The following is a 25,088-nucleotide window of genomic DNA, read 5'->3' as shown; positions in this document are numbered from 1 at the left end:
TATCATAGATTTCAAGTAAAAATACACATTAATTGCAGAACCAAAAAAAAAGGTAAAATACACTTTAATTCCTCAATTTACTATGCTAATCAATTTTCAGAAGCGAATAAAGTACTGAAGAAAGTCACCATTTAACCATAATGATACACGAAAACTCCTAGGCTGAACATCATCACTTCCCGTCAATCCAAAAACAATAGATACATGGAATAAGCAGTCACTAGTTTAGAATATTCTAGTTGATAGTTCCTAATTGCCGTGCATCCTGTATATAGCAAAAGACAGAAGCATCGTTAACTATTTCTTGGCATAGGTAATTAACATTGAATTTTGCTGTATCTTGAAACCCTGAAGTCCATGCATTGCAACTGTTGACTGCATCTCATCTCCGTACTCTACAAAGGCAATCCCTGGCTTTGTTTCCACCATCCTAACCTCCTTAAATCCAGGGTACTGCTGGAATAACATTTGCAGCATCATTGGAGTTGTCTCATTCGGAAGATTTTGAATAAAGAGTATATTGTTTGGTGGAGCTGGAGCCTCAGGAGCCATAGATTTTGCACCACCTGGATAGGGTATTTGTGATAACTGCAACAATTTGAAGACAGGTAAGAACCATCATACTAAGAAATTCAATCTCTGGACAAAAGAAATGGCAAAAAGCACCACCAAGGTTTCATTATGTTTCAGAAAAGAGGTTCTTTGATTTTTTTTTTTTTTTTTTATCTTCTTATAACTCAGAAGTGAACATATAATTCTAAATAGTTATGAAAATACCATGCACATCTTTCATCAGCAAACCTAAATAGTGACAGGCTAATCTTTTCTTCTTGTACCTCTGACTGAAAAATTCTATAACTTTTGAAGGACAATGAAGGAGGAGAAAGCCAATGACTTTTACATACGTAAAGTTTTCTTTCTCCACTGAGGAAAAAGAAATATCTAAATTAAAAAAAAAAAAATCCCCTTATGCCTACTTACAGTTCAGGTTATTTAAATTTTATAAATTAATCTGTTTTATGTACATAATCATTTCATAGAGAAATCAATGATCCAACTCTATACTAAAACCAGATTGGTTTTCAGATAAAAAAGGTACAGAACAACTTACTCAATGCAAGCACATAGAACCAGAAAAAAAAAATACATGTACTTCAGAACAAAATATTCTAATGAATCTGAAAGCAAATAATACAAGGAAAGCAGAAACATGCTTACCGGAGGAGTTGCACCATAGGCACCAGCATAAGCAGGAGCCAGACCAATCCCAGCTTGATTAGCATCATGCTGCTCTTTCTTCTTTTTTCCTGCCACATTGGTCAAAAAGTACAATCTCAGAAGAAATTATATTTAAAAGAAATTAAAAACTCTAAAAAATATTGCATAATATGCACTAATATCTAGCATATTACTACAATTTTTCACCCATATGTTTAAACAAGCAATTTTAATATTGATGCTTCTGTTTTATGCCACTATACAATAGACTTATAGTTCACAAATTGTACACTTTGTGTACATAAAGATCATTAACTTACCTTTCTCTTCGTGCCTCTTTCGTTTTTCCCTTGGAACAAAAGTGCCATCAGCTTTCGCAATGATATCTGATTTAGTTTTTGCAAATTGTATTCTCTGTGTTAAATACATGATTAGCACAAATATTAGTATGAAGCAAAATAGATGATCTAATGAATTCATTATTTTCATTAAGCATGAACGGAAAGATCAGCCATAGAACAACACATGCTTTGACCAGTCATCAATATAATAGATTAGGTAGGTATGACAAAGCCTCACTAGTGAGAGTTTGGGATAAAAACCTTAACAGGCCCTAACTGTAATTGTCAATTTATTATTGTGGTTTTACTTCGGTGCAATCTTTGTGACTAGGTGTATGAATGTATATTGAAATGCCCTTAACCTCCAAGAGTTATTCCATGACAGAAAATCCACGCTCCAGCTCCTTCATCAAAAACATATTTTATGTAACATATGGTTATCTCATGAGAGACTAGCAAAGTCTACTTAGTAAAATAATAATGAGGAGAAATAAATGGACAATGTACAAATTTTACTTGTTAATAACATTGAAATGCTACAGTTCAACATCAGGAGAAACAAAAAAAGTTCTGGATTACGGTAGTCTTTTGACTCTGCCATACAAGCAGCGCCTCATCAAAGGGCATTAAGTAGAAAATTGCCTCCCTTGAAATTTGAGGAAGAAATATATTCATTTGGGTCCTCTAATCAGATCAAGTTGCATATGAGAAAGGGTTAAGCAGTACTTAGTGCAGAGTCAAGGAAAATATGCCTAAACAATTGGGATTTAGCTGAATGGTTTCGTGGTTTGAACTTTAGCTTAAGTAAATTTTAAAACAATAAAGAGGGAGGAAAAAAAAAAGGCCACAACAGATGCCATACCATGGGCTTGTCATAAAAGGGGAAAGATTGCATTTGCCTCATAGCATTAGTTGCTGATTGAGCATCCTCGAAAACAACCCAAGCTTGCCCTTTGTGTTTCAGCGTCTTGAATGCCAAAATCTCCAAAATCTTCCCGAATTGAGAGAACACCGCGTGGAGTGATTTTTTCAATTCTAGTTCAGTAATTTTAAATCAGAAATTAGTTCACAAGTCCAATGACAATCAACAGATAGATGAAACTAAAAGTAGGAGTGATTATTACCATCGATTTTGATTTTCTCGTTGAGATTGTTGATGTAAATGGTGACATTGGGAGGGATTTCGGTGCCTGTATTCACATTATTCACATCCGCCACGTTCTTTTGCTCTAGCAACGCCATGATTGCAGGCTCAGGCTCAAGCTCAAGCAATGCAGCAATGTAGAGTGGAAGGTCAGGATTTTTGTGGAAAATGGGTTTTTGGGTGCAAAATAATGGCCGGGTAAGAACCCTAATTGCTCCCACAGAGCCGTTGAAGTGAAGAGACCAGGCTGCTAGACGACCTGGGTTAAAATTGGGCCGATACACCCATCTTTTGTTGGCCCGAAACAGATGGATACGACACTTGGGCTCCGTTTGGGTTGTGGTTAAAAGGTTAAAATAATTTTTAGATAATTATTAAAATTAATTTTAAAATTTTTAAAACTAAAAATTAAAATTTTTTAATAAATAATTTAAAATTATATTTTTATAAATAATAGCATTACAAATAATAGTTTAAAAAATTTAAAATTTGAATAATATTATTTTATAATTTTAAATTAATGACTATTAATTTTTAGACAAATTACAGCTTAAGATGTGCTAGCCCAGTACAGCAAGTCTCTTTTACGCTCTGTTTACTTTGGAGATAATACATTGTGATGAAAAGTATTTTATATTATTTAATTATAATATTAAATTAAATTATATATATATAAATATTTTTATATTTTAATAAGATTATTAACATTTAAAAATAATTTAAAAAAAAAATAAACTCATTTCCTTCAAAATTATTTATTTTTCTATTTAATTGTAAAAATATTTAAAATATCAATTTTTATTTGATTCTAATTTAGGACCTATAAATAAAACATCAATTCAACCCTTATGATAATTCCAATTTCAATTTAGATTCTTAAATTATTGATTCAACTTGATTTTAAATTTAACACGATTGATGTCAATTTGATTAAACTTAGAGTATATTGAATTTGGCTATAAGTTGATCAAATCTATTTAAAAAAAATTATTAAAAAATTAATATTTAATTTAATTTATAAATTAAAAATTTATTTAAAATAAGTTATAAATTAAAAATAAAATATCTCTTAATAAAATATTCCTTATTTATAACTTATCAATTTAATTTAAAATTATATTTTAATAAACTAAAATATTATATTATTTTAATAATTTATTAAACTATTTATTAAACTATTACACTATATCATTTTAATAATCATAATATCCAATTATATATCCCTTTTAATCATTTTAACAAATTAAATTTTTTTAATTATTTTTTAATTAAATATTTAAATTATTTAAAATTAATTTTGTATAATTTAATTAATTAATTAATTAATTAATTATAAATTAAAAATATATTTTAAATTAAAAATGATTAATGAAGTTAAACGAGTATTCCTTTTATAAAGCTGGAAGCTGCTGGGTCCTTTTGCTAAAGAGCGCTACACACCGACGTGAGGGAAGAGACAGTTCGTCACTACATTTACACCTGACATATATTTTTTAAAGTATCCAATATCAATTTTAAAAATAAGATAAATAATTTTATATTATTGATTTTCAATTTTAAAATGGATTGAATAAATAAATAAATAAATAGAAGAATGATGCGGAAAGTTCGAGCATCATACTGGTGGGAAGCTTAATCTGGATGCAAAGATGACAAAACATGAGGAAATGACCTAAACAAAAAGATACTTCCACGTGTCTCGAAAGCGTAACACGGCAGCCTGTTCAGGCTTGCCTGGCAGACAATTAAAATATAAAATAATATTTTTAATTTTAAAAAAAATAAATTTAATTTCAAATGAATTTTTTAATATTTTATAATAGGATAAAGAAACAAACACATCCACCTCCTCTTTCATTCAAAGGCTACTTGCCACGTGGACGGATGATGTCACGTTCTTGTGTTCATCAGCGGTTCTCAAGCATTCACTTTTTAGGTTGCCGCACTCTCGCCGACCTTTCTTTTCTTCAATCAGAGCTCGCTCCTTATTAATCAAATGCTTTAATTTTGATTGAGGTGAACCGTTTGATCAAAACTCATTCTCTAATAATCACCCTTGATTAACCTCAATAACTAATTTTATTTTTAGTTAAAAATAACACTATGATTAAGCAAGGGCGCCCACGCGGCAACCAATGCAAAGTTTAATATATCGAAAGCCGAATTTGACGGGTTCTCTTTAACCCTAGTGGATGGTGTTCCTAACGCGTCTCGGCCCTTTCTCTATATAAAATCCCTTGAGCCCTCTGCTTTCATACGCACAACCACGAGAGAGAGAGAGAGAGAGAGCTTCAGTGATTCCAAGGAGGCAGAGGTTTCTTCAGCTGCTGTGGAAAGGTTTCTTTCGAGGAGAAGAGAAAAGTTTCTGCAGCAGCTTTCTAGCTACCCACCTTCCTTCAACGTCACTCTATTTGAATCGCAATGGCTCGCTCTTTCTCAAACGCAAAGGTTCTTTCTGCTTTGATCACCAAGGCAATCAACAGGCGAGGATTTTCAGCGGCGGCTGCTGCACCTCAAGGAGTTGTGTCCAGCCTGCCTAAAGGAGGAGCTTCCATGGTCAAGAAAACAGCGGCGGAGAATATTGCTTCCGCCGAGAAGGTCTCGTGGGTTCCAGACCCCCGTACCGGATTCTACAGACCGGAGAATGTAGCGGAGGAGATTGATGTGGCCGAGCTAAGAGCTTTGCTTTTGAAGAAGCATTGAACATAGAAACAAATAAAAATTCTAATTCTTGGTTATAGATGTAGCGTCAAGATTCAAGAAACAAGAAAGGATGGATATGTCAAGAATCGGCCGCGTATTTTTTCAAGATTTTTACTTTATATCTTCGTTGTCGCTCCTCTGTCCTCTCTGTCTAGGACAAGAAGAATTTTTACCTTGTAATTCTTCTTTCTGATAGGAACTGAATGATTCATTTCAATATAGTGCACCTTTTTATATATATGCAAAACTACCAAGATTGTAGTTTACTATTGGGAAGCAAATTTCGGTGTAAAAGTTTTCTCTTTTAATTTCTTTCCATTTTTCATCGTCTCCATTCAAGAATGAGTCTCCTAACTCACCAGGAAAATTGCAAGATTCATGGATAATAATATATTAAATGAAAATTTTAACTTGACCTAATTCAACGTGTGAATCTTAATTTCCATAATGAATGGGTTCAATTAAAAATTTTTCCAAGTGATGACCTCTTCAGGTGATTGTGAATGAGGGGAGTAAATGTAATGCATAAATCCTGTTTAATTAATTAACTGACATAATAATTAGAGTTGGAGAAAATGAATGATTTGCTGAAAAAGTTGGCAACCAACAACGCACGATTCTTGTTATCATTATCCTTTATATATTTTATATATGTAAAATTATTTTATTATTCTCATGTCATTATTAACATTGAATAAATATAAGCATCAAACAAGGTAAGCTGAGGCGGTTGCCTTCTCTTTTTCTTATGGCTTTCTTCTTTTTTTTCTTTTTTTTTTTTCTTTTGGGGTCGTGTATAACGTGTGAAGCAATAATTTTTTTTAATTATTTAATTTAGAAAAAGATGCGGTTAATTATTGTAGTCAAAGTTCAATGAAATAAGCTAGGGATTGGTTGAAATGAAAAGTACACGTGCAACCCGCGTTCTTGGAAGAGTCGGCCCTATCAACAACATGCTTGAATTGGTGTGCAGTGTCCCCTTATTGACCAAGTAAGTCCTGGGCTTGGTTTGCTTGCAAAATTCAAAGAATCAAAACTCAATTTTGATTATAATTGAAAGCTTCCCTTTTGGAATGTAGTGGAATATTGAGTAATTCAAATTATTCCTTGGGATTTATATCAAGTTAATTTATTGTAGTTTAGGAAAAATTGGAGATGCTGATATTTAATGATTTTCATCCCGAACGCAGCAGCAAAATTAGAGTGCAAAAATAGGCAAAAAGGAAAGGCAGAAAAGGCCATAGCAAATTTAGCTGCCTTGCTAATATGGTGTATCGCCTAAATAAAATTGATACCGTAAATGGATTGGCTCACCCAATAACTTGTTACTCAAATAATGGCATTTGAAATTGAGAAATTGTGACGAGTTTAACATAGATTTAGATCTTCTCCCTGGCGGCCGCTGAGCTGCATTCTCTGATAATTACAACCTTTGCTTCACAAATATGAGATGCCCAAATATCCAAATGCTACTGGATGAACACCCAAAAGCCTAAAATTTGATAACTACCGTTCAAATTCAAAAAATAAAAATAAAAATCCTACCACAGTTTTCTGCTCTATATCCAAATCCAACGAAATTAGATGTTGCACTTTTTGGCTGAAGATGAGTTGTAAGTGAAATCGCTCAGCAAATTCCCGGTGTCATACAATGCGATTGAGATCAGCAAGCATAGTACAAGAGAAATTGGCATTCCAAGGAATTCTTGTAAATTTTATGGGGGCAAAGACATTAAAGGAACCTGTCATTCACGTATCTTTCTGGCAAGTTAAAGCATGATAGGGAGAATTTCCATTTCCCAACATTGTATATTCCAAAATGAACTATAATGATGAGAGCTTAAAACTGATTTTTTTAATAAAAGCAACATTTTAGATGCTGTTGAAAAAAGTAATTTATAAAAAAACAGTTTTGCTAATTTAATGTTCTTATAACTGAAACTGATCAAATTTAATTTTTAATTATTTTTTAACACTCTCTAATTAGTATATTTAAAAAAATAATTTTCTCAACAGCAGTTCCAACAACAATGCCAAACAGGTCCGATATACATAGAACAAATTTATTATCTTTTATCACAAATGCTTGTGTTCGCGTGCAAATGCAAAACACGTCTCCGAGATTAAACTAACACAAACCCAAGTAGCAGTAACATTTGCTTCCAGGTTATGTTTTTTTAGAACTCCCTTTAAACCCTGTAGTTGTGGCATCGTAAAACTGCACTGAAGTGAAAATAAGGACCTGTTTGGATTAAGACTAATAAGGGTATATATCATATAATTTATTTTATTAATTAAATAAATATAAAATTATAAATTTATTACATTATATTATTTATTTTATTATTAAATTAAATATATAATTATTAAATTAATATATTATATTATTTAAATAAATATATAATTATTAACCTTTTATATTATATCATTTATTTTATTATTGAAATAAGAAAATAATTATTTTTTAAGATAATTAAATAATTTTAAAAATATAGATAAAATAATAAAATAATTATTATTGCTCATAGAAAAATTTATAATTAATTTTAAGTTTTGATATAAAATAAATATTTTATTTTTTTATATTAAAAAAAAAAATTTTTTAAAAGTTGAAATTTTTTAATTAAAAAAAAAAAAAAATAAAAAAAAAAAAAAAAAATATTAATAATTTTACAAAAAATAAAAAAATAATATATAAATAAAAAAAAAAAAAAAAAAAATCATCATCATATGAAAACAACAAAAAAAAAAAAAAAAAATACAAACATGGGTATCCATCGATTCATCATCCATTTTTTTTTTTTTAAACATTTTTTTTTTTTTACTTTTTTTAAATTTAATATTTTATCTATTTCTATTATATATCACCTATCACCAAACCAAACACCCCCTAAGTCGTTTCGTCCTTAAAAAGTTCTAGTTTGCCAAGTGTTACCACACCAAACACAGTTCCTCGCACTATCTCACTAAACATAACAAAACCATTTCTCCTGGATCAAACTAAAGTGATGCTAAACAAACTGCATTCAATCTAGATCCTTGTTCATACAACATGAAAGGATGTGCCTTCCCCATCTCCTGACTCATCAAAATCCTTGTTTTCCACAGGACACAAATATTTTCACAATTTCTCTCTCCAACTGGGTAGATGTTTATTTTAAATGAGGGTGGAATTGAATTTTTTTCAAGGAAAAAAAAAATCATAAAGCATCAGAATACTCGAGTACTCCATTTCAAATCCTCATCTATACGAATGGACCCTAACCTAAATACAGTGATCCAGTTTTTGGCTGTCCAATAGTTCCACATGAACTAGCAGTTGGATTGCTTCAAACATCACTCGCAAATACCAAACCCCTGTTAGGCTTTTCTTGCATCATGCAAGGTGCAAAATGCAAAATTTTTATCCCTTCCATAATAGACCCTCATTGATATCAATCTACTTTGCACTGTGGCTGAAGGTGTGTAACCATGGTCAGACTTTTGCACACACTTAGAAGCATTCAAGCACCACACAGTTTTCAAGAACTCCAGATTGTTAAAAGATTGTTAAAGTAATATCTAATAATAAATTGAGCATACAATTTTTCTTTTTTTTTTTTTTTTGGCAACTTTTGAATTTAGTGTACAAATTCTCATGCAAAAAAATATTCAAGCCTGGAGCTTTTTACATCTTCAGGGAATAAAGTTAGCAGTCAGTAAGATAAATGATCGTAAAAAACATACTATGTTAGCTTCACTAAAGCGAATGCTGTCATTGTGTAGTTGCAATGGCATCAAGAAGGCTAGGATAAGGGTTTAAATCCTACGGCTATTGACCAACTAAAACAATTATATTCACATAAAAGTACTAGTTTCAAATTGTAACAGGACAAATTACAAGTACAAATGCACTAAGGCAAAAGTAATTAAGGAAACTGATTCTAGGTAACTCAAATTACTAAATTTAAGGCAACGAAGGAACATGATAAATCAAATATCAATCTGATAATTCTTTAAAATGAAGATGTGCAACCTCTTTAGTTTTCTCAATAGTGCTTTTGGAATATTATTTAGCTACGCCATATTTGTTTATCTCACATAATATATACAAAGCCCCAAAATGCCTACTAAGAATAGTTTTCATTAACATAAAAAGTTTTTTGAAATACATTATCATACAAAGTTATTCTCATTGACACATCAAAACCTCAAAGTGATCCTGTACACTATGCCAAATTACATCAGCATAAAATCCTCCTAAGGGATAACAAGCTAAGCATGAATGGGACATCAAATCAATGCTACTCTATAAGCAATTGAAGAACTCAATGGCTTAGCTCCTGATGCAAAAAATTATAGAGCTTGTGTGGGTTACCATGACAACAGTTTTGGCTACATCTAATGGCCAGATAATGAATCACATTTGGATATCTACTTAAGAAGGTACACAAGGAGCTCTAGCCATAGTGCCGTACCTATATCTAGTGTGAAGACGTCTAACCTGTTGTAGTTGGCAACAGAATACAGCTGAACACTTGCTATAATAACCAGTAAGGGTGAATTTGATGGTATGCAATCACACTACAGAAATGCCAATACACCGAATCTGGAGCTAAGCTATAGGCATTTCCCCTTGTTGTGGCCATTGACAATCATTTCTATCTCGAGTGAAACGTGAAATTTATTCACATCCCCTTTCTCTACATAGAAATTCCCTTTCCATAACATGATAACCCTATTTAATATGTCCTTATTACCGCACATTCAGGGCAAAAATTGCTTCAAAATTAATTGGAAAAGATATCAGCGGCATATCTAAAAAACTATTTTTCTAGTCCATTACCATCCCAAAATTGGTTCTGTGGTATACTCCACCTAGTCAATTATAGCAATTCAATACAGAACATCCAGGAAAAGCATTAAGCTAGAAAAACACATAATTCGAATATGCACATAAACCAAATATGTAAATGTTCTTTATCTCAATATTGAGATTCAACAATTTCCAGTAAACAAACAAGACCCAAATCAAGTCATACCCCATCCAGTGACAGAAACATCGGATCATGGAATATCCAATTACCACATAGCATTAAAAGATTCCTCCAAGAAACTGTTCTATTTGGAAACCCTAAGTTGAGGAAACAAAGGGGTTGGTTCTAAGGTTGCTTACCTTCACATTATTGCAATTCAATCCACACCCACACTGCGGGCACACGTAGAAATTATCAATAGGGAAATTCGCCGACGCAATCCCAACGGAAAATCCAAGATCATCTCCATTTCTAACCACCTCCACAATATTCAACCACAAGAAAAGCACTTTCACGCTTATGCCAGTCAGCTTTGTGAGCTTGTTTTGGCTTATGTAACCACTGATTGTTGATTTGTATTTCAGCTGATAGGAACCTTCCAGAGCGAAGCTGCACGAACCGTTCAAATAGGCGAGGAATTTACCCGTGCCTGTGTCTAATTCGTACCCTGTCGCGCCCTTAGGGAGGATACCAATTGGGAAGTTGTATCCCGCGAGGACCTCATACGCCGTCGGAGTATCATCGGCGATGGCGGCGGGAGATGAGGCGGCAAGCGATGATAGGAGGAGGAGGATGAGGGTGGAAATGGCCGCAAGAGACATTATGTGGCTGTGGGTCTTAATCTGAAGAGGAATGGGATTACCTGTTTGTTTTACAGGGATAACCCAGAAGATACTACGGATAATTTATGTCTCCAAGATAACTATTTTGTTATTTTCTGGGGAAGTTGGGCTGGAATTGGTTGGCCGCCACCTAAAAACCGAGGAGTTGAAGAAAAATCAGATAGATACGGCTGCTAGAAGGGTATAAAACGATGACGTTTCTGAATTGAAAATCCTTATAACGTTACTTGGGGAGCGTTAACAGCTATGCACTGCCACGTGGTGAGCTAGCAGAATCAGCACGTTGTCAAGTGCTGCGGAGCATGACACGAACATATTGATGCTATTCTCAAAAGTTGTTGGTGGATAATGATGGCGTTACTAGAAGGCTTGCAATGAAATGGGAGTATTTCGACCATTGACTTTTTGAATGCACTCAAGCCCAAGGTTCAGAGGCCCAGCCAGGGTCCATTCGGCCTCGCGAATTTTTACATGTGCGATTGGCGTTCTTCATATTGCGATTCTTTAAAAAGATGGAAATTTGTCTTGCACAAACCGCATAGGTTCTTCGTTTGCCTAATTGTTCGTCTCACTGATATCAGCCTAATTTAGTGGTAGGTCTTTTTCATATGATTGAATTAAATTGAGGGTATCAATTGATGACTTTAAATTTTAGGTTTAAGAAAATAATGATCTTAAGAGCTCTCATTTTATAAGAAAAGTCTTCTCATAAAATGTCATGCCTATTTTTATTAACAATTAAAGTATATAATAGTAATTTTTCTTAGAGAAAATTTATATTTATCTCATATCTCAATAATTTAATAAAATAATATAATGTTATATTTGAATTGAGGATTTAATTCTATAATTTTGAATTTTAATTAAATATGTCATTTAATATTCTATATGAAAACGTATTTAAATTTAGTTTAAATCTATATATTTATGACAACATTAAAAATTAAAGATTTAAAATAATTACTTTTACTTTATTATTTTAAATTTATCTTATTATAACAGAATGTATCAACTTTCATAAAAATTCTTTTTATTAATTAAATAAAAAAATTTTAAATTTTAATTTATAAATCAAACGTATAAAATTTAAATTTCAAATCTAAATATTACAACCTATGGTTCTCCTGACATTATGGTTTAAAAAAAAAAAAATGTTTTCCTTGGTATAGTTGTAAGGTTTGGTCGGATATGACTTATCGCTACCAGAAGTTCCAAAACAGGCAAGAAAGTCCGATCAGATATGACGATGCATTGTCCTTAATATTTGACAAATTTGCAAACCAAAGAAAGTTAGCTAAGTGATAAATCATAATTTATTTAGTTTTAATTAAAATTTAAAAATTATAATTTTGGATGCAAATCAAATACCATTAAATTAAAACTAATTAATACAAATTTTTATTTATACTTGCTAATGGTATCTAACGCAAACATAATTCATCAGCAATCATAAGAATGCAGGGAGATCATGGAAACCTAATAAAACCTAATTAAGAAGAGTACACAAGACGATTGACATCAATCTTTCTCGACTTCACGTCGTCACAATCAAATCCACATCCACAGGTGGGGCACTCGTCGAAATTACTCACAGGAAAATCTGCAGAAGCGATCCCTACCGAGAACTCAAGCTCATCGTCATCTCGGATCACTGTTGTGATACTAAGCCAGAAAAAGAGGATCTTGACTTGGATACCACTCAAGCTAGAGAGCTTGTCTTTCTTTATCACACCCGTAATGGTAGTCTTGTACTTGAGCTCATAAGAATCAATTGTGAACGTACAAGTTGCGTTGAGATAAACCGAGAATTTACCTGTGGAAGTGTCTAATTCGTAGCTTGTTACTCCGTTTGGAAGGAGACCAATTGGGAAATCGTATTCTTGGAGAACTTCATAGGCTGTTAAATTGGTGCTGCCGGAGACGGAATAGATTGATGATGAGACCAGAAAGAGAAGAATTGCGCAGAGAAAGGCCATGGAGGAGATGGGGGTCGATGGGAAGGGGAAACCCATGTGCCTTCTTCCTTCTCAGAGTCTTATGTAGAGCTGAAGCAGGTGGAGTTTTGACTGTTAGTTATGGAGTGGCAGAGGCAAGTGAGGGTGTTGAAATTGAAATATTTACAATTAATGCAGGAGGGAAGTGAGACAGGGCATTCCACGTGCAAAGAATTGGGATATTGGAATATGCCATCCATTTCAATACAACCTGCCATAAGTTAGATACTGCAAAAACAAATCACTCTATGCGAATTTAATTATAAATTTAATTAAACTTTATATTAAATTACTTAAATTCATCAAAAATATAATTATTATCATATAAAAAAATACCTAAAAATTTTTAACCTTATATATTTTAATTACTAATTATATAAAATATTTAATTTTATTTATTTAAAATATAATATATATATATATATAAATTTATAAATATTATTATAAAAAATATATTTCATTTAATTGATTATTTATATTAACAAGTTCAAACAATAAATACTTAATGTATAAAATTTAAATTTAATATAATTATTATTTATTAAACTTGAATTATATTTATATATTATTTGAACCCGTTCTAATGTTCACTATTGATCGGTTAATTTTAAAGAGGCATAAAATATAGTAGGTTAAAACTTCTGCAACTATCTTGTTTCTAGGTTCCATATTCCAATACGTAACGTTACCCCATTTTCATCTAATTCTAGTCATTTTTGGCTTTTCAATTGGCATACTACAAGATTTCCCCTCCAATCCTGCTTCATTTTCCACTCCAATTCATATGTGTCAAACAGGGCATAAAATGACAAAATTAACTTCTGATCAACCAATGATCAAAATTTTGGTTGTAGCAATTGAAACTAGAGAATGAAAACCATTCATTTCTTACGATGGAGAACGCATTACAGCTGCTGCATGCAATTCCTACAAGCTCAGTGCAAAAATCCGAGTCCTGTCTATTTAGCACCTAATTAATTAAGAAGAAGAAACAAGACCTTGCTTCAAGTTTTTACAATCAACCACACCCACACTGTGGAGACTCATCAAAGTTGTCAACTGGAAAGCTGGCTGAAGCAATCCCAACAGAGAAATAAAGGTCATCGCCATCCCGACTCACTTCCACAATGTTTGGCCATAACAAAACAACGTGAACTCTTAACACCCTTCAACTTCATAAGCCTGCCTTTGGACATTACACCCGTAATCATAGACTTGCACTCCAAAGTGTATGATTCGATATCATATTTACAAGTTCCGTTCAAATACGCTGAGAACTCACCTGTTTCTTTGTTTAATTCGTACCCAGTTACTCTACCGGGAGAAGACCGACTGGGAAGTCGTATTTTACAAGAACTTCATATGCTGATAGCTTGCCATCATCATCAATACCGGAGGCAAACGTGGTTGTAGAAGAAATCGTAAGAAGGAAGGAAATTGCCCATAAAAAATCGAGCCACCGGAGGCAAAGATTTTGGAAGTGGAAGCAAACCCATGTCAAATTGACTGGATGGAATTGATCAACGAAAAAAAGGAGGCATCGTAGCAGGATTATGGGGTTTATATAAAGACAAAGAACAGCAGTGGTGGGCTATTCGTTAGTGTTTGGTTCAGTAATGGTGCGTGGGCTTCAGTAATGATCATTTTCTTGATATATAATTCATTGAACTAGAACAATGTTTCAACAATTTAGACTGGCACAGAACTGCCCTGCAGCCTACAGGGTAAATGAACCCATTTCCTTAGAAACTCTTATTTTCTTCCCAAAATGCACTTAATCCTATTCCCATATTAATCATCTCCTCCAACAATGAATCAAGCTTTCTCATCTCATAGCATTCCGAAAACAAACACGTTCATCCCTTGCTTTCTGTTTATCTATCCACAATCTTCACGAACCATTTCCTAAAATTTAATAGCATCCAGGCCCATCACATATTGTAGCACATAATTGATGTCAACCTCATGATTCTCACCCCTATACCCAAAATCAACACCTTGTCATCTGCAAAAGTTTCCAAACAGAACTACCTAATGCCCTTGTTTCAAAAGTTAAATTGTAGTATATATAATTCATCCCCATGATGCAAGTAATAACTGACAACTACAATCACCATAGCACCAAAGAAGAATCTGGTGGAACAAGGTCTATTTAACAAGAGGTGCAAAAAAATCAGGGACCAATTGTGAATGCTGTGATCAAATTAACTAAAATGAAGGTTATCCTACAGAGCCTATGGAAGCTCAAGGATGCATAAGGAGGAATCACAACAGTGAACAGCGAGTCTGATTCTCATAGGCTGCCATCCTGATACGCAAAAAGCTTGCATGAAGAAGTTGGATTTTCACTCAGATATGCCCAAGGATGTACACTACATACTAGCATAGTAGCATAAATAATAAAAAGAATTCAATAAACAATCATATGCATATGTATGAGTGATAAATACAAAAATATTAACTTTCATATATATTGACAAAATGAGAAGAGTACAATAACTGGAAGCAAACAAATTTTGCAATGAACGACAGAGGTAAAGAAAGATTTCATTGCAATGGTTAAGAGAAAGTTGATTGAATCAACTAACATCAAGTTGATTGAATCAGCTAACATCCTTGAGCCTTTTTATCCAAGCATCCAGAGATTTCTTCTTCGGATTCTGCCTGGCTCCCCTGCTCCCGAATGTTCCAAATAGTCTATCTGAAGGATCCCTCAACTTCTCTGATATGGTCATTACTTTCCTAAAATCCAACATATTGTAGCTCCTCTCCCTAATTACTGCGTTCAAAAAGTTCTCAGCGTTATTGCTCAAAAGTAAATTAATCAATTGCCGTGCCTCAGCAAGTGCTGTTTTCAACTGATTTGCGTCTCCCTCGGAGAATAAAGAAGCTAGATTATCCACAAAAGATTCCAACAGTCGGATATCTACATCAATTCCCATGATAGCATTTACATTAAACCTCTTCACAGAGTCCCCGGCCAATGCCCCCACAATAGTCTCTGATATGTGAGAAAGAACTTCTTGTAAAACCCTTTTAAGGACATGAACTGGCAATATTTGTTGAGCAGTAGAAACCAGAGTCTCCAAATAAATTATGACTTCATTCACATATTCATTTCCACTATGTCCGGGCTCATCAGCCATCCAGTTCACGTTCTCAATCAATGTCGTGAAACCATCAACTTTCTGTTTAAGCAACCCATATAGCATCTCTTCCGCTGCATCACGAGCTCTGTTTAGCGGAAATTGCTTCCTACCCCTCTCTGTCATTCTCAATCGAATGCCAGAAAGCTGCGCAGCATGATGAACGAAGAAATCACAAGCACGTTCCATCACTGCCATATTTGCTGAAATCTGCATAGCTTGCGAAACCCCATGGACTGACCTATTTATAAGTTTCAATAAAGCTTCATCCAGAACCTCACTCAAAAGCCGATCCAAATACTTCTTAACAACATCAAAGAAATCAAGCTGCCCACCATAAGACATAAAACTCACAGAATCTTCAATAAAGGACCGCACAATTCGACAACAATCTGGTATCGAGGATGAAAAGGGTGCAACATAGGGAAAAGCAGGTACAATATCCGAAGTCTGTATCTGAAACGAAAGCACATTCATTGAATATTCATACTCTTTCTTCATCAACATCTGCTCAAACTTATCAGCATGAAGTGCCTCAGCAATCTGCTTACGACAATCAGACAACAATAACTCATGGTACTTATCCCTGTGCTTGCTCAAAACATCTAATAAAGCATCCACAGGATAGCCATATCTGCGCAAAGTCACTCCAAGCAAACTCACATAGTCCTTTATCAACAACAGATGATTCGCAGTTTGCATCCTAGAAAAATGATCTTCTAACACTGAACACATTTTACTAATAGCAGTCTCCCACAAATTCTCAACGTCCATTCTCGAAATCAGACCCCCTCCAGTCCTCAAAATGCGATCTTCTACTATAAAAAACCCAGCAATTTGCGCAAAAAAAGTTTGATGAGATTCAAGAAACGAGGTCATGGATGATAACTGAAAATCTGAAGTCAATTGAAGCTTCCTATTCTCAAAATAATACTTCTTAAACCGATCCTCAAGCCCTAATGTCTGGTGTATATGATAAGCCCTATACAGCGGAGTCAAATCGAACCCTAACAATCCTCTACCACTACCACTGGTATCCACATCCTTAACATCATCTCCAATCCCACCATTAATCCCGTCGTCATCATCTTCCTCTTGCAAAGCGTAGACGCAATCTCGCACACTGAGACGACTTTGTTCTTCAGCTTGCCTCTGTTTGATTCTAAGGTCCTCTTCTCGCTGCCTCGCAGCCGACGCTTGACCTATCTCCAACTGCCCCAGATTCCGACTCACTACTCGGATCTCCACGAGCCAATCACCAAACTCCTTGCTCACTTTCCTCTCTATATTTAATCGAATCTCAGGAATCTTCTTCTCCAACATCCTCTTCAAAGTAGAAGATGGCGTTTTATCCAATAACTCGCTCTCGATCATGTCCACGCACTTCAAGGCCATGTAGAAATTACCGCTGGTTAAATGATGGTTGGCTCTGGAACAAAGCTCCATGAGCTTGATACAAGACACGATTAACGTAAGAGCTAAGTTCACATTGCGAGAGACGGTTTGGACCTCGATGTAGGAGTCGAGAACAGTTAATAGAGGGCCAGCGACGGACTGAAGCTTGGAGTTGGAATCGGAAAGGGAGGATTTCAATGAGTCAACGTCGGAGAGCAAGGATCGAAGGTCATCGACGGCTAGGTTGAAGTCTTGGTAGTGAGCTTTACAAAATTCCTCAATTTCTGACTCTTTGGAGCGAGAGAAGTGGCGGAGATTGTGGAGGAGTGTCTCGGGCTTACCGGAAGCGAAGGCCTTGCGGACGAAAGAGCCGAGGTCCTCGCCGTTGCAGATAGCTACGGAGAGTAGGAGCTGGTCTTGCTTGTCGGCGGAGTTGTCGAGGTCTCCGTTTGCAGGAACCACCTTCCGGCGTAGCTTTGTGGAATGCATTTTGGAGAAAGGATTATTGGAGGATATGACAGATGACCTAGGACGAGAAGGATTGAGTAGCCGTTATTTAAACAAGAGAGGAGAAGGGAAGTTTCAGGTTGGTTTGACTAATTTGACGTCGTGAAAAGCGCGGGTTATTTTGGTAATTCCAACACAAAGAATGTTTGACCCTTCCATTGGGCAATTCCACGGCAGTGATCCGGCGGCGAAGCGTCTGAGATTTCACATTTACTATTGCTATTGGGGACGCTTTACTTCGATATTCCAAAGCGAGATTGAATATTAATTCCAACGCGATGCTCCAAACGCTAATAGGATTGCGAGAGTGGGAGTGAGTGAAACTAAATTGTAATAAATTAAAAAAAATAAATAAATAGTGAGACCAATGAGGCGACGATGCAGTGATGCTGTCCAATACATTGAGAAAAAAAAAACTTTTTATTTATATTTATATATTTTTCCCTCTTATTTGGGATGTTGAAAAAAAATACATGAATTTCAATTTTCTTTAAAAAGCCGGACCGAGCATGCTTCTGGGCCTTGAATCTCAAAGCTTAAAACGACGTCGTTGACAGGAGTGGATCAACTTTACTTGACAACTGTCGCATCCCAAATATGAATAAGCCACGTGTAGGGCAAAAGATTAGGATGCACCGAAAGTCAATAGACTTGAACAACAGAGAGAAGTGGCCGATCCCAACTCTCCCCTACAATGTCCTAAAACCCTAGCCTCTCTGTTTAAAGGACGTTTGCCTTGCAGCAGTCGCCCGCCGAGCAGCAGGAGTAACAAGAATGGTACCATTTCCACGAGCAAGCCTTCGTGCTATATTTTGGCTTTTTCCCTTTTACGGTCAAAGTCTGAGCGCTCATATTTGTGATTTCAGGGTATCGATTTGAAGGCCGGAGGCAAGAGCAAAAAGACCAAGCGCACTGCGCCCAAGTCCGATGATATCTACCTCAAGCTTCTCGTCAAGGTACCTATGTCCCTATTTTTTTAATTTGTGCGTGTTTGTGTTATTCACATGCTTACATTGGAGGATTTGTATAACAGTTGTACCGATTTCTGGTGAGGAGGACGGGGAGTAAATTTAATGCGGTGATTCTGAAGCGGCTCTTCATGAGCAAGATTAACAGGCCCCCTCTTTCCCTCTCTCGTTTGATTCGTTTCATGAAGGGCAAGGTCTCTACCTCTCTCTCTCTCTCTCTCTCACACGCGCGCGCGCGCGCACACACACACACACTGCTGTTTGGTTCTCTAGAAAATTATTATTTGTCTATTTTACGTTCTAGGGAAAGCTCAACTCAGTGGTGCCAATAGTTGTTGTATTGAGCCAGGTTGAATCTCTTTAGGCTTTTGATCCTTTTTGTGCAAACTGGTGTAATCCCGGGATTTTTTTTCCTTATTAATTGAGAAATAATTAAGTTCCCAATTGGTGACCTGCATATTTGTGGCTTTTGAACAGATTGTGAAGCCTGTTCTCTCGTTTGCTCCAGTTTCAAACTGCTTTTGGCTTTCTATTTCTTCTTTTGTTTACTCATAACTATGATTATTGTGTGAATAACTATTAATCAACCGTATTTTTGGGGTTTATACATCAGGAGGATAAGGTTGCTGTGGTTGTTGGTACTGTAACTGATGATATCCGGGTGTATGAAGTCCCTTCCCTGAAGGTTACTGCACTGAGGTTCACAGAGACAGCAAGGGCAAGGATTGAGAAGGCAGGTGGGGAGTGCTTGACTTTTGACCAGCTTGCTCTTAGAGCTCCTCTTGGTCAGAACACGGTATGTGATCCAGTACTATGATTGCTATTAGTTTTCTGTTATGTGCAATCTTTAATTTTGCTTTGATTACTATTAGTTGTTAATAATCAGTAAGTAATTTGGGATTATAATTGTTGTGTTTAATACAGCACGCTATTCAATATCATCTTTTCTATTATCTCTATTCTCCTTTTATTATACTGTTTGGTGAGTGAATTTCCCAATCAGCATGACCAAAATTACAATTTGGGATATATTGTTTCTTCCTGTTTATTACCTTAAGCAACAAATCTTAGCACTGTTAAAGGTGTTTTTGCAAATACATTTCAAATAAGAATATGAAATATTGGAATATATAACTCAGAGTGTGAACCTCGATCAATTAGTTTGGGTATATGAAAACAGCCTCATCCTTCCCAACTCAGCAGTGTATTGGTGACTATCAGATTCCGCTGTTGAACTCAGCCTCTACAAACAAACTTTGATTTTGAAATTATATTGTAGTGTTCAAGGCCAAGCTAGGGGTGTAAGATTATTTACTATCAAATACAGTTCTTTATTGGTCATTTGGGCTGGAAGATTCCCTTTCACATCAGGTCACAAGGATAGGAGTAACCAAGCTTGGAACCTTAAAATATTCTTTGCACAAAGAGAATGTATGCTCTCTCTTCCCCTACTGCATGGTGTTCAGGATGAACAATATATGATATGTTGAAATAAAGAATGGTGGGGGATGGCTGATATATCTCTGCCTGTGGTCAACATTTTCTAAATGGGTGGAATCTGGAAACTAAAAGTAATATCTATTTATCAACAATTCAACTTATATTTGTTGTTATTTTTTATAGCATTTATGGTTCTAATGTTGTGTGTACAATTGATTATTTCATCCCTTGTTTGTTTGGTAAAATAACTTTTTTTTTTTTTAATTTCTGATCATCCAGAAGAAAATTTTGAGTGATGCAAGTTCACTCTCAATATTGTAGGTTCTCCTCAGGGGTCCCAAGAATGCTCGTGAGGCTGTGAAGCACTTTGGACCAGCACCTGGTGTCCCACACAGCCATACCAAACCTTACGTACGATCAAAGGGAAGGAAATTTGAGAGGGCTAGAGGAAGAAGGAACAGCAGGGGCTTTAGGGTTTGAGTACTTGAATTTGGTCAAAAAATACAGATCACCCAACCAAATCCAAGCAGATGCATCCATAGACCAACCTTCAATTTGGTTTTGTTTTACTTCGTTTTTTTTCTCATCCTCTGGAATGGAACAGTTGCATTATAGCAGGCTAATGTCTGTAGTTTATTTGGTATTTTGATTTAAACATTAGACTTTGGATGTCGACTGAGGATTGATGGGGTATTTTTGAATGTTAAATGATCTATGTTATAATTACGATTTATTTCTTACTAAAGATGTATTGAATGTGCTATCATCACGATGAATGGTCATTAGTGTTTGATGTACATAATAGTAGGCTACTGGGCTTGATAACTAGGCTCTTTTTTTTTTTTCTCTATAGGGATGTGCTTTCTTTGTTCAATTTTGTGTTTTTTTGATTAAAAATGACTCAAAATAATAATATTGATTTATACTCCAGTTAAAAGGTTCATTAGGGACTGGACAGTTTGGCAGTTGGCATGCTGATCTGTTGTACCAGGATTAGAGGACTGGACACTTTTGCGGGGCCTTCTGCGAATCCATTATGTGGCATGTGAGCCATATCAGTCTGTGCATTCCATCCATGCCTGAGATCCAAGATGGCAAGTAGGCGAGGGGAATTCGATCTTATGCGAGCAGTATAATTGGATTTCATTATCTTTTCCTTCAAGGTCTAGAGTTAAAATGAACTATAACACTCGAATTATTTGGGTTAGACAGCTTATTGATGAGCACTCTCATACTTGGAACTCTAGAATCCTATATGAGAATTTTGAAGACGAGGAGGTTTAAGAACATTTTAGTAATCCCTTTAGTTCTGGACAAGCTTGTATGGAACTTTGACAGAAGAAGAGGCAAGTATTCTGTAAAATCTGGTTATTATATAACTAGAGACATCCAAAAACCTGTGGCTCCGTCGTTAAAAGATATGCCTGATTTTAGCTCTTTGTCCTCCTTAAATTCTTTTTGGAAGAGTATTTGGAAAATACCCTTGCTACGTAAGCTATAAATTTTCTTATGGACATTGTTAAAAGGAAAAGTGCCCTCCAATGAAGTGTTGCATTGTCGAATGAGCCATTTTAATCTAGAGTGTATATTTTGTGGAGAAGTTGAAACTTTAAGGCATTTGTTCTTTTCTTGTCCTAGAGCTGCAGCCGTTTGGATTGAATCTCCTTTGCGCCTTAGATCTACTTGTATCAACAACTTGCATATAATGAATTGTTAGACTGAGAATCACTCTGAGAAATTTATATTTAAGCAATTGGTGGTTTTATTCTTTGGCATCTTTAAAAGAGCAGAAATGCTCTTGTTTTTAGGCAATCTCAGCAGGTTCCGCAAAAAGTCATAGTCGTGACAATTCATCATTTTGAGGAGTATAATCTAACTCAATAGCCTACTAGTCTTTCCTTTTCTACTCTTCCCTTGATTCCAGCTGCGTGGATCCCTCCTCCTGCAAATGTCCTTAAATTGAATTTTGATGTTGCAGTTAACTCTAGTAGGAATGGAGGTGACACAACAGTTGTCCCAAATTCAAAGGGGCAAATTTTAGATTCAGCTTGCAAGAAATACAATTTCATTTCTGACCTTTGGTTTTAGAGAGCTTAGCATGCAGAGATACAGCTCTTTTGGCTGTTAATAGAAGCTTTCACTCAGGTATCTTGAAGAGAAACTCTTTACTGGTTATCAATACTGTTAAGAATTCAATGGTTCCTCTGGATATCCAACAAGTTATTCATAATGTTAGACAATTATCGTTGTCTTTCACTAATATCTCTTTCTCCTATATTAAGAGAACCTGTAATTTAGCTGTCCTTTTTTATTCTCATTTTTCTTGTAATAGGGTGGCATAGGAATTTTTTTGTTTTTGGCTCACTGCCAGTTTAACATTTATAAATCAACACCTTCTAAAAAAGAAAAAAAAAAATCAATTCCTATTTTGATTATGAAATTGAAGATTGATAATAAATCAAACCAATTGAGGTTAAGCCGAAATTGGGCTGTGTGGTTTTGAGGTTCATTGGGCCATTAGGTTCAGATTTACCAGCGACTGACTGACGATCAGAGGGAATTGTAAGGTTTTGTGGATCTGCAATGTAACACCCCAAAATTTTATTATTTATGAGTATTTTTGGTATTTTAATTTTATTTGAATTTTAGGATTTTTTTTTTTTTTTGAGATTTTTCGGATTTTAAGAATCGGGTTCGATTTTTCGAAAATATAAACTTTGATGATTTTTAAAATTTAATTTAAAGACCACGTGGCAAAACTAAAAATATATTTGGAGTCTACGTATTTTTCTGAGTTTTATGGAATTTTTTCGGAATTTTTGGACCTCGTTTTCGGTCCCGAGGCAGAGTAAAAATTCAAAATTTTGTGTCCTGAATCGAACCGGCCGAATCGAACCGGACCGGATCGGACGGCCGATCGGACCGTCTCTTCTCTTTTTCTTCCTCCGCGCGACGCTCTCTCCTCTTCTCTCTCGCTTTCTCTCTCCTCCTCGCCGCCACCGCCTCCTGCGTCCTCCTCGCAGCGCCGCCTCACCGTCCCAGGCCAGGCAGCCCACCTAGAACGGCCGGAAAACGCGCGCGATCTCCCTTTCTTCCGCGCGCGGTGTTTCGGCTTCCCCGGTCAAATCCGGCCGATCCGGCCACCAATTGGACCGGGTCTTATGTCCAAAATCATCTACTCGGCGAGAGCTTTCCATAGACACCAAGAACGCCGAAATCCATCGAGCGGATTGTCCGATTTTTGCTCAGGAAGATTTTAGCTCATTTCGACTTTTGGGCTAGATTTCTCGAAAACCGTGAATCCCACGAGAAAATCGAGACCACCAGCACGCTCCATTCGTCGAGAGCTTCGCAACGACATAAATTTCGAATTTTTCCGACACCGTTTTTCGGTAGGTCCCACGGAATTTCGCAGTGTTTTTCCGAGCATTTAATGAGCTTAGAAAATTCTGAAAAATTTATGTACTAACCCCCGTGTTATGGGCTTCGTGTAGGTATCCTCGATTCGCGGAAATTCGACGATTGACCAAGTTCGCAAATTTCGCCGCATGCACTGCTACCGAAAAGTCTCCGAATTGGACCGAGGTTTTGGCTAGCCCCATTTTCAGACGTCCCGAGCGCTGCCTCAAGTCGGAATCGCAAAGGTAAACCCAACCTTGTTTTTCGTAATTTTCTAGTGCTTAAATAGGATTAAAAATCCATAAAATATTCGTGGTAGCTTAGAAAATTACGATTCTTTTGCAATAGCTTAGTAATATTGCTAAGGACATGAGCAAAGTTTTATAATTTTTAGAGCTTGTTTGGGCGCTTTTGCAAAAATGATCAATAATAAGGACTAAATTGAAATTTTGCGTATTGTGATGGATGATTGATTTGATGGGCCCAGGAGGGGCTGTGTGATATGATTGAACTGTTGATATATAGATTGTGAATATAGAAGTACGTTTTTTTGCCCTTTTACAGGTTGGGTAGGTCCTAGGTATAGGGGAGACTCACGGATTTTCTGCACGACTTAGGACGCATTTGATCTTTTCTTTGTTTGTATTGAGTCAAATTTATTAAATAGATGTAATGTAATTGTCAGGTGAGCCGGGACAGCCTTCTTCCTCCGCCCAGCCGCCACAGTAATTTGTCGTCAAGTTTGTGAGTAAAATATTAATTTTAATTGTAATTTCGATATTATTATATGTTCAGCATGCCCATGCATCACTTATATGCATATATTTATGTAGTTAAACTCTAGGCACGAATTATGTTGCATTCATAATCATAATGTGCCATGAATATTGTTGTGGTAATTTGGAGCAGCAGCGTGCGTTGGCGTGCGTGTGATGTGGTGTGGACTATGGATAGGGCCAGGCGATCACGGCTTGAGTAATTGGGACCCGATCCTTCGAGGGGTAGTCACGGCTTGAGTAATTCGGGACCTCGATTTGGTTATTAAGTGGAAGTCCGAGCTTGAGTAATTCAGGCACCGGGTTGGATTTAAGAGAGTCAGATAGGGATCACCCCATATGTTATGATTGATACTACAGGGTGTGTGAGTGCTCCAAATTACCTTTTTGATGTTATGATGTGAAAATGATGTGGATGT

At 35.6% G+C, this 25,088-nt stretch overlaps 6 protein-coding genes across 6 annotated transcripts; 2 read left to right on the top strand and 4 right to left on the bottom strand.

The window, feature by feature from the left end:
- Positions 1-48: 48 nt before the first annotated feature.
- Positions 49-2,939, bottom strand: LOC110637542 (U1 small nuclear ribonucleoprotein A). Its single transcript, XM_021787712.2, has 5 exons — positions 2,684-2,939; positions 2,422-2,594; positions 1,539-1,632; positions 1,219-1,307; positions 49-588 (listed from the first exon to the last, which is right to left on the bottom strand). Exons 1-5 carry the CDS (start codon positions 2,799-2,801, stop codon positions 298-300), a joined length of 765 nt encoding a protein of 254 aa, XP_021643404.1. The 5' UTR covers positions 2,802-2,939; the 3' UTR covers positions 49-297.
- A 1,733-nt stretch (positions 2,940-4,672) lies between these two features.
- On the top strand, positions 4,673-5,687 carry LOC110637547 (indole-3-acetic acid-induced protein ARG2). The gene has a single exon (XM_021787720.2). It carries the CDS (start codon positions 5,125-5,127, stop codon positions 5,404-5,406), a length of 282 nt encoding a protein of 93 aa, XP_021643412.1. The 5' UTR covers positions 4,673-5,124; the 3' UTR covers positions 5,407-5,687.
- Positions 5,688-10,313: 4,626 nt separating this feature from the next.
- Positions 10,314-11,220, bottom strand: LOC110637546 (uncharacterized protein At5g01610). The gene has a single exon (XM_021787719.2). The coding sequence runs from the start codon at positions 11,021-11,023 to the stop codon at positions 10,520-10,522; it is 504 nt and encodes a 167-aa protein (XP_021643411.2). The 5' UTR covers positions 11,024-11,220; the 3' UTR covers positions 10,314-10,519.
- A 1,199-nt stretch (positions 11,221-12,419) lies between these two features.
- LOC110637535 (uncharacterized protein At5g01610) lies at positions 12,420-13,130 on the bottom strand. The gene has a single exon (XM_021787694.2). The coding sequence runs from the start codon at positions 13,054-13,056 to the stop codon at positions 12,535-12,537; it is 522 nt and encodes a 173-aa protein (XP_021643386.2). The 5' UTR covers positions 13,057-13,130; the 3' UTR covers positions 12,420-12,534.
- Positions 13,131-15,481: 2,351 nt separating this feature from the next.
- Positions 15,482-18,322, bottom strand: LOC110637565 (exocyst complex component SEC15B-like). Its single transcript, XM_021787745.2, has one exon. The coding sequence runs from the start codon at positions 18,066-18,068 to the stop codon at positions 15,642-15,644; it is 2,427 nt and encodes an 808-aa protein (XP_021643437.2). The 5' UTR covers positions 18,069-18,322; the 3' UTR covers positions 15,482-15,641.
- Positions 18,323-18,709: 387 nt separating this feature from the next.
- LOC110637563 (60S ribosomal protein L18-2) lies at positions 18,710-21,239 on the top strand. The gene is made up of 5 exons (XM_021787743.2): positions 18,710-18,863; positions 18,953-19,042; positions 19,120-19,248; positions 19,668-19,850; positions 20,816-21,239. Exons 1-5 carry the CDS (start codon positions 18,861-18,863, stop codon positions 20,972-20,974), a joined length of 564 nt encoding a protein of 187 aa, XP_021643435.2. The 5' UTR covers positions 18,710-18,860; the 3' UTR covers positions 20,975-21,239.
- Positions 21,240-25,088: the final 3,849 nt, after the last annotated feature.

This window comes from Hevea brasiliensis, chromosome 9, assembly GCF_030052815.1.
Source record: "Hevea brasiliensis isolate MT/VB/25A 57/8 chromosome 9, ASM3005281v1, whole genome shotgun sequence".
In the NCBI taxonomy this organism is placed as follows: Eukaryota; Viridiplantae; Streptophyta; class Magnoliopsida; order Malpighiales; family Euphorbiaceae; genus Hevea; species Hevea brasiliensis.
Note: the sequence above shows the minus strand (reverse complement) of the source record. Positions and strands in the feature narration are given on the sequence as shown.

Excerpts from the sequence above, each read along its gene's own strand:
- LOC110637542 (XM_021787712.2), bottom strand. The coding sequence starts at position 2,801 with ATGGCGTTGCTAGAGCAAAAGAACGTGGCGGATGTGAATAATGTGAAT. Across the intron at positions 1,308-1,538 it reads AAAGAGGCACGAAGAGAAAG|GAAAAAAGAAGAAAGAGCAG; the intron begins GTAAGTTAATGA and ends CCAATGTGGCAG. Across the intron at positions 589-1,218 it reads CCTATGGTGCAACTCCTCCG|TTATCACAAATACCCTATCC; the intron begins GTAAGCATGTTT and ends AAATTGTTGCAG.
- LOC110637546 (XM_021787719.2), bottom strand. The coding sequence starts at position 11,023 with ATGTCTCTTGCGGCCATTTCCACCCTCATCCTCCTCCTCCTATCATCG.
- LOC110637535 (XM_021787694.2), bottom strand. The coding sequence starts at position 13,056 with ATGGGTTTCCCCTTCCCATCGACCCCCATCTCCTCCATGGCCTTTCTC.
- LOC110637563 (XM_021787743.2), top strand. Across the intron at positions 19,249-19,667 it reads TTCGTTTCATGAAGGGCAAG|GAGGATAAGGTTGCTGTGGT; the intron begins GTCTCTACCTCT and ends TTTATACATCAG. Across the intron at positions 19,851-20,815 it reads CTCCTCTTGGTCAGAACACG|GTTCTCCTCAGGGGTCCCAA; the intron begins GTATGTGATCCA and ends TCAATATTGTAG.
- LOC110637547 (XM_021787720.2), top strand. The coding sequence starts at position 5,125 with ATGGCTCGCTCTTTCTCAAACGCAAAGGTTCTTTCTGCTTTGATCACC.
- LOC110637565 (XM_021787745.2), bottom strand. The coding sequence starts at position 18,068 with ATGCATTCCACAAAGCTACGCCGGAAGGTGGTTCCTGCAAACGGAGAC.